This window comes from Pagrus major, chromosome 15, assembly GCF_040436345.1.
Source record: "Pagrus major chromosome 15, Pma_NU_1.0".
In the NCBI taxonomy this organism is placed as follows: domain Eukaryota; kingdom Metazoa; phylum Chordata; class Actinopteri; order Spariformes; family Sparidae; genus Pagrus; species Pagrus major.
In genome coordinates, this window is record NC_133229.1 from 8540824 (window position 1) to 8556399 (window position 15576).

Consider the following 15576-nt stretch of genomic DNA (forward strand, 5'->3'; position numbering starts at 1 on the left):
GACAGTAACAGGGTTTTTCACTTAATTCCAAACAGACCCTCAGTGTGCTCTGTGATAGGAGGTCACCCGACACCTGAGGATTAGCTCTGTCCATCACCCTAAATGCACACACTGCGCTATGATATACAACAGCGTTTCCTCAGGAAGGAAAATCCTCCCATATTCACTGTCACGCTCTTACAGTCTATTGCACTCAGTGGTGTATTTAGGATTGTTGACTTCAGCTTCTCCATGTTCTTAAAAGTAGAACTTCTGTCTCTGAGGACCAACTCAGAAAATCTTTACAGCCAGGCCAGATTACCGTGAAAGCTTTTCTTCTAATCTTGGGCTGCAACAAGGAAGAAATGAAGAGCAGATTTTTATGACTAAAGTTTGGATGTCACTGAAAGAAGCTAGGTTTTGAAACGGTTCTTCTTTTTACAATGAAATACTGCACCGTCTCAGATATTATCATGGGGCAGATGATGCTACACAGCTATGTGTATTGAAGGAAGAGTACTGTGGCTTTTGTAGAATCTTTTATTCATATTCTTAAATCACTTTAGATCCACTTCCTTCTGTGGGACTTGAGTTGCTGAAGAAAGCATGTGTAGCAAAGCCGACATGGGCCAACCGGCCACATGGGAGGCTGCCATCAGTCCAGAGGGAACAGTGGGGCCTGGTTTTGTGCTGCAACCTCTTGGTTACAGGGCAAATGCTCCATCTTTAAAGACTTTGCACTCTAACCACAGAATAACTTCTCATGGGACAGAAATGTTGTTTCATACAGAAAGAAGAAATAAAGAAAAGAATCTCAGAACTCCTCAGTACCAAGGCCAAACTCTGAATTGCTCACAGTTCCCTTCTCTGTTCACTATCATTGTGTGAATCTAATTGTGTGCGCACATGTGTGTGCGTTTATGCCAACAGTCGGAAGAGATTGCCCTCTCACTTCACACTGCATTCCTAAACCTCACATCTGCTAGAGGATGTGTAAGAACAGTGCGCTCTGTAACTGCTCAAGAAAATATAAAAACATCGAAAGCATACAATCACGAAAAGACGTTCCTCTCTCATCTGGACGGCTCTTACGAGTGTCAGAATCAAAAGTTGTTTCTTTTCCGTAGGCCTGTCTGTGAGCTGCTGAGAAGACAAGAGGGACTGATGAAAGCGAGCAGACTAAACAGTTTCATATTAAGGAGGAGACAGGTTATGAGCCGCAAGATGAAAACGAGGAAGCTCTGTTTTTAACTCATCACAGTGTGCTGCTAAAGTGAAAGGACAAAGAGTCATCTGCCAACGCAATCACCACAAAAATGGCTGATGACCTCTGCGGTATCAGCTCAGTACACAAAGCGGATCAAAATCACAATGTCTCATTGCAGAGGATGTAAGCGTCCTGACTCAGCAGCACTCAAATCAAAACCCGAAACAGAAAGGACAGTCTAACATTAGCTTTGGAGGAGAAACTGGGGATAATGACTTACTTGACTATGTATTAGCGATGCTGGCCTCTTAGTCACAGCCGAGAAGCCAAACTACACTCGTAGAACATGCAAACACATACACTGGTGTGTGAGAATCTGGTTTGATGGATGCTAACTGGACATCTCCATGTTGTCTTCAGCCAGCTTATTTGCATCCTGTGTGAAGCCAAGTCACGCTCTGCCAATCAAAATTAAGCACATGGTAAATACCTTACCATATATGCGGCTGCTCGCCGTCTCCTCACTGTAGCCACACTAGCAGTCCAAGGAACACCATCAGCAATGTCAATATTTTAATTTTAACAATGGATCATTTGACTAAATGTATGTGAGAGAGGTCACTGTAGTAATGAACCAACAGCGAATTATCACACAACTCTCCAGATCTCCTGTTCTAGCATCTTTCAGCTCCTTGTTTTGGTTTCCTGAACTGCAACTTTTAATGCAACATTATACAGCTATTTCATCCTAAAGAAACAACATCATGACAAAGGCGAAGAGACTGAAGAAGACATTGAGAGATGAAGCAAAAAAGAGGAAAAGAGAGGGGCAGCGAGATCTTTACCCTCCACTAGTCACTAAATCATTGTAACGCTAGTGTTAGAAACTGAATCCTAACATACAGCTGCTTCGGGTCCAGATCATAGACTGTATATTGGTTTAGTAATAATGGTACAACAGTGTTTCACTTTCTTCGCTCCCACATCAATAGAATTAATACCCCCAGCATCCTGTAATTATTTCCACTTGTGACAACAGAAACAGCTGTTATTCAGCAAAAGTTACATAATGTTGCTTTAACTGTTGTGGTTCACTGTGCCTCTGTCATTACTGTCATTCTCAGCTGCAACAGGCAGCTGTTTTCAGCGAGAAAGCTCTGAAAATCGGCTGTACGGTAATTTAGCAGCCAAAGAAATAGATTTTTTTCCTCAGGAGGTGGTGGAGACCAAAACAGAGTTAAAATGGAGAGTGAATATTGGACGTACATTCTTCAGGTGGACATAAACATGACTCTGATTGAATGCTAGTGTTGCTCCATGTCTGCTGGATGTGTAAGGTTTGGCTCAATTACAAGTAATTATTTCAACTGATGTCAGTAGAGTTTATAGTTATTTCAAACGCCTCCACTCGAAGGTGGAGTGAAGAGCTTGCAGTCATAGAGACGTGACATCTTTTAAATATGGGGATAGTGTACATTTTACAGATAGTCTCCCCTCTAGACTCCTATTCATAGACGTGCACTTGGTTGTACACATCAAAAGTGAAAGAAATTGTTGTGAAAAGATGAAAAAAAAGACATAGAAGTTCAAACCCTTGCTTATTTCTTTTTTCCGCACTGCCGGCCAATCACAGCGTGATTTAAGTATAAATCTCAGATAATCGCTTTCAGAAAGTTACAGAAATTATGAGACACAGCTCCCCCTCCTCAATCAAGTGTCAGAAACGTATCAACTCTTTGCTTATTTATCACATAAACTCATAAGGTGAGTGTTATCTTTATTGCTTGTTTCTGTTGCCCCCAAGTGGCCAAAAAATCTGTTATTGCGGTTTAAAATTGTGTTCAAATTATGTTCAAAAATGTTTGACTACATGCTTCGGCCCTGCACCATGATGTTCCTACAGAGACGTAAAAGCAAAGCAGAAATGTGATGTGACCACATAAACCTCATTTGATTCATTACAGTTCCCAAAAACACTCTAATTCTTCATAAAACTGCGGGGGGTCTGAGCACTGTGAAATACATGTCACCACCTCGTAATGACGTATATAATCTGTGTTGACTATAAGACACAAAACAGGCAGGGATTACATGTCTCCTATGTCTTCCCGAAACCTCCATGATTCATAATCTCTTTCACAACCACGTACTTTTCCCTGTTTCTCCTTCCCACGTCGGTGCTTCATCTCTCTGGGTTCTGCTCATGACCTTTTGGTATTGTTATAAATGGTATCAGACAGAAGGGAACAAGACACTTTTGTCCGGATCAGTGTCAGCATTTTCATAAATCAGCAGCAGTATGACCATGAAGTCACTTCAGGGCTGCATTGTACCAACACCTCTCACCACTAGGTGGCTGCATTCATTTGTAAATCTAGTAATTAGGATCCACCATGGTGGGGTGTTAAAGACTGCAGTGAGGTGTAATATCACAGTGTGCCCAGTTAGTTTTATATCCTCATATTCTCAGAAATATTCAAGTATTCTGCTGAAATTAATTCAGTCTCTCAGGTGTCTTTCACAGCCCTCCCTCGGCCTTTAGATAAAACAGCCTGTAGAAAGTGATTATGGAGAGATTGCCTGAGCAAAGCAACGGAGCAGGGTAATAAAGCTGCTGGTGTAATTAAGATTAGAGCTGTTTTCACTGGTTCTGACAGGCACCAGACACCCACGCTGGACTGAGAGAGGGCTGGATGGGGAGGAAGGGAGGGAGGAAGTTGAGGGAGAGAGAGGCATGGCTAATCTCTGGTCCCATGCCCGTGGGCACAGCTGAGTGAGGGGGAGAATGGTGTGAAGCCGTGATGAGGAGGAGGGTGAGGAGGCGTAACGTGGGGATGATTACGGGGTGAACGAACATGTGAGCAGGCGAGTGAAAGTTTGGGAAGAGGGTGAGAGGTCGTGGGTCAGGCTGGGTGAACGTTGAGAGGAGATGTGGACATCTCTGCACAGACTGAATGAAAACATGAGACTGTATTTATACAGTAACATCAGATTTACAGTCCCACCAGATGGCAATCAGTCACAATTACCTAAACACCCTCTGGCATATAGCCTGACAATTACCATAAAACTCACAACGTACAGTAAATGTCAGCAATGATCCCCTCACAATACACACTGACTTATTACCATAATTGTGTTTTTATAAGGTTGTTTTTAATGTCATCATGAGGGCCAAGAAAGTCACATAAACATAAACACACAGCCCACTGTGGCCATGGTGGCTAGGCTCAGTTAACATGCCCAGTACACATTCCTGGCTCATGAATGTCTCGTTCATGGGCAATAATGCACTGCAGTATAAACATACGCGTGATTTCATTAAGATTTCTTCAGGCTTCTAAGATTTCTCTTCGATCAATTAATCACATAAAGTGGGTGGTCACTTTTTTACAGTATGTCACAGTGCATGTATATGCATGCATTTGTGTTTGTGGTTCACTCCCTGGCTCCTCTTCTCTTCCTGTCAGAGTGTCTTTGAGCAAGGCACTGAGCCCCAATTTTTCCTGGCTCACATGGTTGAGGTACTATGTGTGTGAGTCAGTATGCGTGGGTAATAAAAGTCACATTGTAAATCTCTTTAGTCAAAATAACTATTTATTATATAAATGCATCCCAGCTACCAAAATAAAGAATAGCTAATAAACCGTCCAGCAGCTGTAAATTGTTGTCTTGATGCTGTGCAGCTCCAAACTCTCCTTTGCAGGGGTCTTCTTGATGAATGAAACAGATAGATAAAAAAGACAAAGCATGCCAGAGCTGCTACATCAACCAAAGGGATTGTTCATAGCAGATGTTTTTACAATAGCTTACTACTGATCTATTGAGCATTAAAAGTTCTATTGAAGTCCCCCTCCACTCAAAAATGATTTTTCTTCTTCATACTACAGAATGTTGAGCTTCACTCAGTAAAATGATTTATGTGCAGAGTTTGACACTAGAAGGCTGTTTTCCCATTCATCTGCTGAAAGTCGATTGAAAATCTAATTTGAAGAGGCGGGCCTACGAACATGGTTTGTTACATCACAAACAGTTTAGAATATTCAGCACACAACTTTGATGTGGAAACTTGATCTCCAGTGCACATACACTGAGAATGGACTTTTTACAGTCAAGTAGGAGACATCTCCTGTGAAGTAGTCAAACTTTTGAAAAGACACATATTTGCATAACTATTTTCATGATCCTTCAATAATGCAAAAGGACAAACAAGATAACAGATTGAACTTTTGGAGATATTTTAGCATTTAATGACTTATGCCAACATTTACAAAATACAAACTCTCTGCAAAGAATATCTATATAGCCACACTGTGAGGCTGTACTTAGGCACAACTGTGCTTTGACCTACTGCAAATGCTGCTGTTAGCATGCTAACATGCTCATAGTGACAATGCTAAAATGCTGATGTTGAGCAGTCACAATGTTCATGTTACAGTGAACTATGTTCAGTTATGGTTTAGCATGTTAGCAAGCTAGCATTCACTAATAAGCACTAAACCCAAAGTACAGCTGATGCTGATCTGAGTATCAATAATTGTACAGGTATTTGGTCAAAAACTACAATATTCAACCTGATGACGGTACCAAATAACATTCATGGAGCACTAAAGTTATTAAAATTCATCCTGAGGGGGGACATGAACATGTGCACCAAATGTCATGGCAATCCATCCATCCAGTTGTTGACATTTAACTAAATACAAATGTCAATCAAATGTCAACATCATGGTCAGGGCATCACAAAAGTCAGCAGATATTACAAATATCCAATAGTTGCCAAGAGATTTCAGTCTGGACCAAAATATTGGACCACCTGACAGGGTGACATTGCCATCTTGAGAAAAGTAGTTCCACTTAAGTTATGGTTTAATCATTACACATCTAACATCTTCAGTTCCTGCGGCTCTGCTCGTACGCACTCACCTTCACTCTATATATACCATAAATGCCACAAATAACCTGGGTGCTTAGCCGGAAACAAGTAGAGCGCATAAACAAAAGTGTCTTTGTTAGAGATTTAAGGAGATTTATGTAGCTTACTTTGGCCCCTACCAGGAGTCAGTGTGTGTGTATGTGTGTGTGTGTTAGTGCTGTGACTTGTTCCAATAGGACTCTGCTGTGCCTGAACAAGATTACACCTCAGCCAAACCTGCGTCAAGCGATTATACGGGCTTGCATTTACGCATGTGTAAGTGTGTCAAAGGGTCTCTGTTGGCCCCTGCAGCATTTTATCCCATATCCATTGCAGTGTGACACAATTCGCTGTGTGCAGAACGTCAGTGTTAAACTAAACTGAACTTGTTTGGAATATTTTATTTGAGCGTGAAACATTGATTTTTGTTTACTGACGCAAGCTGCAGCGTTATTTTGACAATCCTTACTCTGGCTCAAACAGTGTTTTCCCAGTAAATGGATGCCAAACTGTAAGCTGAATGTGTGATTGTGGCCTTGAAAGATAAAAAAAGTGTTTCTGTTTGTTCAATCACACAAAATCGTCCTCACAACAGGATGAAATTGAACAGAGGAAAAACAAGAGGAGGTTTGTAGAGAGAGGACAAGAAATTCTTTGGTAGGGAAGCAAATTACTGTTAAATCTGAATATGTGTGTGTTTATGCAGTGTGTGTGGACAATTTTTAACCAGCTCTAATGACAAATGTGATACAAATGACCTCGAACTGAACTGTTTCACCTTGACGTCCAAGGTGGATTGCTAAATGAAAGTGGCATTGTTATTGTGTGTGTGTGTGTGTGTGTGTGTGTGTGTGTGTGTGTGTGTGTGTGTGTGTGTGTGTGTGTGTGTGTGTGTGTGTGTGTGTGTGTGTGTGTGTGTGTGTGTGTGTGTGTGTGCGTGTGTGTGTGTGTGATTAGTAGTTAATGGAGCAACAGGGGCACTGAGTCACAAACCTTTCAGAAGTAAAAGCGTACAGTCTAAGAGGCTCCACATCATGGCGCTTATGGATTATTCCAGTTTCTTTACAACCACCCACCTAGCCAACATTCAATGATGCGTCTAAATTGCCGCTTTGGTAACTACTAGATACACCGACTATTTCAGGGAGTGTTAGAGAAGCGTCAAGGTTACATTTGTTAAACAGTGAAGAAGGTCATGGGGAACTCAGAGAGCGTTTGGTGGGTTGTTGTGGAGTGCGCCTGCAGGATTCTTGGTGTTTCTACAGCAACAGGTAAGTAAAAATAAAAAAACAAACAGAAAAACATGAAAAGATTAAATTGTGACTCATGTGTATCTCTTATTGTCTCAGTATGAGTTTGATTTAGTTCTTTGGATGTCCTAGCTGATGTACAACAGACTCCAGATCATCTTTCTGATAGGTTCTGCAGTCAGAGCTTACACACTGTTGTAAACTTAAAATTCAACATAAGATTATTGGAAGTAGGAGTAGTGATAGAAGTTATACATTTTATCTGCTATGAAGTGTTGCAACCTGTTGTTTAAAGCTGATATCTGACTCCTGCCTGTGCTGAAAGTGTCACCTTTTTTAGGAGCTCTCCAGCTGGACTTTTTAAGGATTTCATAAACCCAAAATGTTAGAAGGTCAGATGGTGATGTTGGCCAACTGTATACTTGACCTCCAAGAACACTCGACTCTGCTGATATACGGAGCATATAAAAACATACTTGATCATACATAACCTTGCTATTAGTGTCCCCCCCTTCGCTGTTGTTCTCAGGCACGCAGGGACAGATTGCACGCAGCTCTCTCAGCCACATTAAATCATCACGGGGGAAATAGCTCTCTGGTTGCTGCCTCTTTCAAGAAATATGGGACCTCTCTACTTAAACTCCAACAGCTGCAGACACTGAACATTTACTTAGAGACATGTGCCTCGCATCACACCAGAAACCAAGTCTCTGTATCCAGCTGGGTTACTGGGCTTATGTGATCACAAGCTGTTATACATTCACACCTACAGGAGCTTTCAGTGCATTGCTTCTATATGTGTGTGTGTATGTTTATGGTATGCCTCTGTCTCTGTTTACACGTCTTTATGTCTGTGTTGGCCTGTCTGCCTCTGTGTGTGTTCTCCAAACAGACATGCATGCAGAGAGCGCATATATGTTAATATCCAGCTGCTCTATATGCAGCGTTAATTCCTCTCACAGTCTATAAACTACCAGAAAACATTCCCTTGATTTCCCTCTGGTGCAGATTCTATCACAGAGTTTCAGCTAAGCACGCCAGAGAAATTGCTTCCATGTGTTTAGTGGCGATCAGCACTTGCTTACCTCTTTCAGACCCCACAGGAAAACAACTGATTAAAGAAGAAATATATTTGATGGTCGATGGTTTGATGGGTAGTAAAACAGGCGGTTCTTTATGGTTTTTAAGACTTTGTTGTCATCTAATTTTATAGCGTCCCGTATGTTCAAATGCATTTGGGAACCTTCAAAATACAGTTTGACATTTGGGTTTCTTGCAGAGAGTTAGATGAGAGGATTGACACCACTTTCATATCAAGACTGAAGCCAGTACCTTGTTAGCCTAGCTTAGCATGAAGACTAGAAACAGAGGGAAATAGCTAGCCTGTATCTATCCAAAGGTGACAAACCCACCAGTCCACCAGCACCTCTTACACATCACACAAAAATAAAAGTTATACTGTTGCTGCCTTCAAATGTGGTCATATTTACAGTGTTCACAAGAGCAGTCTAGACGAACATCCCCCTTGTTAGTGTAAATTTTCTGAAAGCTCCAAGTTCACGAGTTATGACGTGTATGCTAATGTTTTAAAAAATGGCTGTTTAGTTTTTGAAAGATGGTAAGTTAATATATTGAAATTTTAGTTGTATAGTGCTTTTCTTATGAATTACCTAATTCTACCTAACTTTATCCCTTTTCAGTTCCTGCATGCGTGACCTGCTTTCTAGCTCGCTGAATTGTTAGCGCTGGTGGCTTCCAGGCACCGTTGCCGAGCAGCGGTCATAACGACAAGCTCACAAGTCCCATTTAAAGGCAGCGTGTTTTTACTATTGTTGTGATTCAACAGCCGTGATTAATTAAAGGCTTTTTAACTCATCACCCTCTTGAGTGCCTCAGACTTTTTCTATGATTTTGAAAGAACAAGATCCCTAAACTGATGAGCACCAGAGGGACACTATTTTCCACAACTGAACAGCTCTCCTTGCATTCTGTTTTTTGACTGAAGGCAGCATGTATGTCTCTTAAATGATATTGTGGTTTTATCCCATATCATGTGGGTGGTCCAATGGTATCTGCTGGTTGTCTGGCTCCTCACCATGAGGACAAGACGCAAGGTAGGCCTAGTTACTGTGCCTGCTAAGAAACAGTCCTGCACATGACTCCCTCTGTAACCAAAACTTGTCGAACAGGTAGTAATGAAAAGATATGATAATATATAATAGCTAGGCAGATTTTGTTACATTAAGACAGAGCCAGGCTAGCTGTTTCCAGTCTTTGTGTTAAGCTAAATAAACTAGCTGCTGTGCTAGCTTCATTTACACCATACAGACATGACAGTGGTACCGATCTACGTTTATTTCCGAAAATGTCAAATTATTCCTTTAAAATATTCTAATAAATAATCTTATTGATCTCTTCTGGAGATTTTCTCTCACCACACTGAGGTCAGAGGTTAAGGTCAGCTGTAGAAGAGAGTCAACCTGCTGAAGTTTAATGCAGCAAAGTTCATCTTACAAACAAAAAGGAACAAATCTGCAGCTTCCAGTTGCAGCCTAGCTTTCCTTTTACCAATAAATGTATGCTTTCATTTACAGTGAATTCATATAAATGGAAGAAAAGAAGAAATATTGATAGAGAATGGATCTACATACCCTGATGACATGTAAGAACCACTTCACAGACAAGTGGTGCTCTGCTTAGGCAGATCTGTGATGTGTTAAGTGCCCACTCAAATAACGCAACCTAAACTGCCGGCAGCGAAATGATAATTACAAGCATGAGTAAGCTATTACAAAAATGTTGTGACCATGGTGGAAACAATTTTAAAAATTGCCCTTATTGTCTTTATATATCTTTTCATGGCATATGCCTTCAGATGAATACTACGCCTTAGGGTGTTAACTCTGAAATCAAGTTGAGTCACTTCAAGTCAACTCAGGTCAAATCGTTATTGCTCAATGAGGGGAGAAAACCCTAAAACATCACAGCTACAAGACTGCAGGAAAGAATAAAATGACAGCAGCACGACAAAGATACGTAGAAATATGCCAAAAAAAAAGTAAAAGCAGCACAACACAAAGCTCCATCACAGTGGCAACATTAAAAGTATCTGAACAAGTTTCACTGGTTGCATTGAATCATCCAAGTTTTGACCAAATATTGAGGAAATCATGAACTAAGTCTGACATCTGCTGGACAGAATCTGCTCACCAGCGACAGAGTACCTGAGCCTGAATAAAAACAAGGAAATTATCTTTCTGTCTCTTCTTCAGTGTTGTGTGCTGTGGGAGTGGAGACCATACATCATGGAGAATTCAACAGCCTCGGCATCTACTTATTGTAAGTGGCACTACAGTCGACCTCATGATATACAGTATGAATTTAAACCTACCAAAGCACTCCTGACTCCGGCCTGCTTGGGACTAAACTGGTGGCATTCCTGAGTTACAAACAGACCGCCTCGATTTTAATATGGTAAAGAATGTGTGGCCTGAGGGATTGTAGAAAACAATTACAATACTGTACCTGGCCTGTATAATCGCTTTCACACCATATGTACACACACACTTGCAAGGAGATGTTGGGAAGGAGTCAGAAGGATGAAACAAGGTGAAGAGGGCAGAAAGAAGAGCGATCCTTCAGACCTACTTCTTATTATCTCTGTGGCTCACAGCCAAACTCCCACAGAGTCACAGGAAAACATCTCCCAAAGGAGACGAGAAATGCATGACTGTTTATTCAGTCAGTACACACAGATGCAGATGAACGCTTCACACAGAAACATACGCACACACAAATCAGTGATAACTCTTCAAAGAGAGGGCAGTGTACGATATTAGTATGAGGGCATTTTTCTGGTTCACTTGATCAGATGGTTATCAGACTATTTAAACACAAAGGGGGTTATATAGTAGCACCAAACACAATCCCTCAGTGCCTTTTTGGTCTTTTGCACCATATGAGGTGATACCTCTTTCTTTTATTGTCATAGGGCACTTGAAACCTAACCCTTCTGCCCGCATCTTGCACAACTTAGAAAATGCAATCTTCACCCACAGCCCAAGATAAAATACACAGAAAGTTAAATATTTAGATTATTTACATAGTTTAGAAACAGTTTACTGATGTTATCAATGAGACTGTATCAGTTTCATGTGGCTCCAACCTTTTTTTCCTCCTTCCAGAGTGTCATCTGTTGGTATCATGGTGTTTGAGCTGGCCTATTTCCTGGATACTCTTCTGTTCATGTGTCTGCCGTGAGTACAGTACAGTACAGAGAAAAAACCACATACAAGCGTCTGTCTTATGCTGCTGGTATGAAATGACCGTACTGGTTGCAGCTTTCAGGAGTTGGATGGGCTTGACGTGCACAGACAGCTTGACTCCAAGCCTGGCTGACCTCACAAAAAATAATAATAATAATAATTTGCCTAGAAAAGTGACTTTAAGTTTTTTTAATTACATGTATATTTTCCCTCTAATTCTATTACATTAGCAAAGTGCAAAGTTTTTTTATCATGTTGAGTCAATATGTATAAATTAAATAATTAGATGTATGATTTATTACAGAGACCCAATAACCAATTTGAAATGTATAATCCTTGAATAATAAACACTTGAAAACATGTAGAAGTTCCCCCATAACTGTATGTGTAATAATTAAATAAACAAGGTTTATGTTTAAGTATGCATTAATTTAATTTAATCAGATTAAGTTATCGATTTTAAATGCATTGACTCAACATTACAGAAGAGCTTTGCATCATATGTGATCCTTACATTGATCTTATGTAATTATTAGATAGTAAATGTATACATGTAATTAAAGTACTTAAAGTCAACTGTTTCCCCCAGAGTAGTCCCTTACCTTAAGTAACAAATTAACTCCAAAACACATCAGAAACTAGAAAAGTTGGAAGATTAAGACCCCAATCCATAAAAGAAAAAATTGACTAACAAAAAAAAAATAGAAACTTTATGAAAACATTGATGAAAACCCCAAGGTCTTGGGTAGATGAGAAGGCCAGACAGGTTCAGATTAAACTGGTCAGTGGTGAATTCATACTGTATTCAGGGCCCCCAGAAGACTCTGCACCACGCACAGAGGGAGAAGGGTTCATTCTTTGCAATGTCAACGTATCTAATTTTGTAAGAACACGACTTTTCACCCCAAAAGAAGAAAGATAGGGGTAGTGTTGTTCCAGTTTTTAATACAACAATATGTTAGAAAGGACCCAGCTCCAGAGCGTCTTGACTTTCACAAGATTAATTCTGATTCCTAGAACCAGACATACGCATGTGGACTCATCCCAAGAGGAATGTACAATGTATGTGCGTTTTTATACAGAGGAGACTCTTGCTGACTTCATAACCTTGTGTAGTTAGTCATCCATACTGGACATTTAGAGTACAAACTGATGAGTATGACCTACATCAGGCTTCCTCTATGCTTACATAGAAGTAAGTTATCTTTAACAGTCATGCTGAACTTACACAATATCTGCTCTTAAGAATAGGATGTGAAAGGGTGTCTGGTTACACAGTGAAATGAGCACATTGTACAGTTCGTTAGTAAAATAATAAGTTCCCATGAATAATTGTGACCACGTAGAATTTGTTGTAAATGAATCTCAATCTTCCTCTTCTTCCTGTCTTTCTCTGTAGCTGTCCTCCAGACTGGCAGGTGTTTCAGTTGTGGGGGAAGATGGCTCGTATCGGAGGATTCCATAAGTTCCTCTACTACTCCATAATGTCAGTGGTCTGCTTCTTGCACCCTGTGTTAGTGTGGCATGCAATTATCCCAGGTAAAACTGCACCAGCAGCTACAACACGCTGATAATCACAGTACTGTTTACTGTACTGTTAGTGTCATCAACTTTTACAGCAACAGACATTTTGAATTGTCACATAGTAGGAAAAACACAGGCGTAGATGGAAATTGTATTATTTTACATGTGCTTTTCTTACTGTGATATTTCAAAATGTCTCTTTTAAAGAAGAATTATAAAATAAAATATACTTTCTGATTTCAGGCACAATGCTTCTCGTGACGGCCTTCTTCAACTTCATCCTCAGCAAGAAATCAAAGACCAACAAGTCTCCCAAAAGGCCTCAGGAGAGCCACAGCGACCAAGGCCCGACCACTGTGTGTGTGACGGAAACAGCAGACTCGGACAGCAATTTCGCATTCCTCCACATGGCTCCGGGGAGGAGAGGAGGGGGACTGGCTCTCGCCACCAGAGACCGGTGCCTCGGCCCGGGGGAGAGAGGAGAGAGCGTCCAGGCCATGCTGGAGCTGGAGCAGACAGCAGCCACTGCAGACAGGGAGAGGAGGAGGTGGAAAGACAGGAGGCTGATATGCTTCAGAGGCAACAAGGAGGAGCCAGTGGAGAGAGAGATGGAGGAGATGGACTGCTACAGTGAGCCAGACACCACCTCAGACACTGCACCGATGATTACAGACTGAACGCCACTCTGCGCTCAGACTGAGCTGCTTACTGATATCACACAAAGGAGAAGATGAGCAATGTGTTCATACTGACTGAGAGCAACCAGCTGGTGGCCAAAATAAGACTTTTGAGCATTTTTGAGTGTTCAGTTAAAAGGTTTTGTGTATTTTATGTAATTCCTCAACTAAATACTGAAGATTATTAGATTTTTTTATAAAATGTCCAACTGATTTTTGTATTTTTAACTTAAAAAAGATCTATTTGTACATAAAGAAAAATGTATTGTATGTGAAATCTGCATGTATTTGAGCACAATTTGATCTTCAACTGTATAAATGGAAAGAAATTAAACCATTTGTACCCACGTGTGCACATGGGTGGCTTTTAGCATGATTGCCTCTCTTTTGCACAGCTAGCACTGATTGAAAAGCAAACATTAACGTGGAGCAATCCAATCCAGTTACTGCAGCATGCATTATGCATGAGGCAATAAATTAGATCAACTGTTTCGTCCATTCAGCATCAGAGGAAAAATACGCGTGAATGTGACCGGGAGTAGCAGGAATTAAGAGCTTGTGCAGGTGCATGTGTTAGTCACATTCAAGTCTCCTCATTGTGTGTTTGTCGTGTGTGAGTGGTGACCATGGAGACGGAGCTCTGGGAGGAGTGCTCACGTTATTATGGTGATGAGAAAAGCATCAGATCAGGCTTGTGTTTCAACACAACATATCGTATGTGCCAACAAACCAAACACAATTACTTTTATTATTCATGCATTAATAATATGTCAGACGCTGTGCATTGATAATATTAATAGGTTGTTTGGATCACACCCAGGCTCCATAAATCACCCTGAAATTAGCATATTTGTGATACAAAAGGATGTATGAAAAGCATTTCATTTGTATGTCTTTTGTTTTTATCACGCTACAAAGAATACAATTCTCCGTACAGACATTCATCTTTTGTTCAGGTCATAAATCAATACTGTTTTGCTCTGTCAAAACACACACACACACACACACATTCAGACTGTACACACATTGTATTCCTCAGTCCTTTGTTCACTGAACTGCAGATATATAACTGCATGTAGCCTTAAGAGGCAATCTCTCCGCAGCATCAAAGCTAAAGAGAGAATCAATAAAAGCAGAGAGGCTCATTCATCAGAAAACACCTCACTCTCTGGGGTCAGACACGTGAAAACACACGCACGCATAAAAAGCCTGCAGGTTAAACAACTGGGTTATCCCCTTTATTTGACACCAATTACATCTCCGGCAGCTATACTGATGTCATAAACTCTTTTCACCATTTAAATGTGTTTTTCACTGAATAGGTATAACAGCATGTGAATCCAGTCAGGAGGGATGAGATGAGGGGAAAACAGAGAGTCTTTGTCCAGAGTTCAGTGAGGACGCTCATTGTCCTGTAATCAGGGCTGTATTATCAGCTTCACAATGATCTTGGGTCAATTAGCAGCTGAGTGACCCAGTAATAGAGGAAGGGAACGTCAGTTTTTCCAGCCCGCTTCCATAAATGTTCCACCAACGTTGTCATAGCCATATCCTTCAGAATGAGCTGTTCTCTGTGGGGGAAGTTATTCAGCTGCTGGAACAACTTACTTCCTCTGTGCATGTTAAATCATAAATCCTGTTCAGACAGAGAGAGAGGGAGACTTCCTACAGTTTGTACAATAGTTTCCTAGATGGCACATCCAGGCTGAAAAACAGGATGGGTGAAATAAATCTTAACAGGTCACTCACAGGGACTTCT

General features: G+C 40.8%; 1 protein-coding gene across 1 annotated transcript; it reads left to right on the top strand.

Moving 5' to 3' along the window:
* Positions 1–7137: 7137 nt before the first annotated feature.
* tmem72 (transmembrane protein 72) lies at positions 7138–14167 on the top strand. The gene is made up of 5 exons (XM_073482246.1): positions 7138–7372; positions 10624–10690; positions 11536–11607; positions 13016–13155; positions 13384–14167. The coding sequence occupies exons 1-5, from the start codon at positions 7297–7299 to the stop codon at positions 13815–13817; spliced, it is 789 nt and encodes a 262-aa protein (XP_073338347.1). The 5' UTR covers positions 7138–7296; the 3' UTR covers positions 13818–14167.
* The last annotated feature ends 1409 nt before the right edge of the window (positions 14168–15576 follow it).

Coding starts and splice junctions, on each gene's coding strand:
- tmem72 (XM_073482246.1), top strand. CDS start 7,297: ATGGGGAACTCAGAGAGCGTTTGGTGGGTTGTTGTGGAGTGCGCCTGC. Junction 10,691..11,535: donor AGCCTCGGCATCTACTTATT/GTAAGTGGCACT, acceptor TCCTCCTTCCAG/AGTGTCATCTGTTGGTATCA. Junction 13,156..13,383: donor GTGGCATGCAATTATCCCAG/GTAAAACTGCAC, acceptor TTCTGATTTCAG/GCACAATGCTTCTCGTGACG.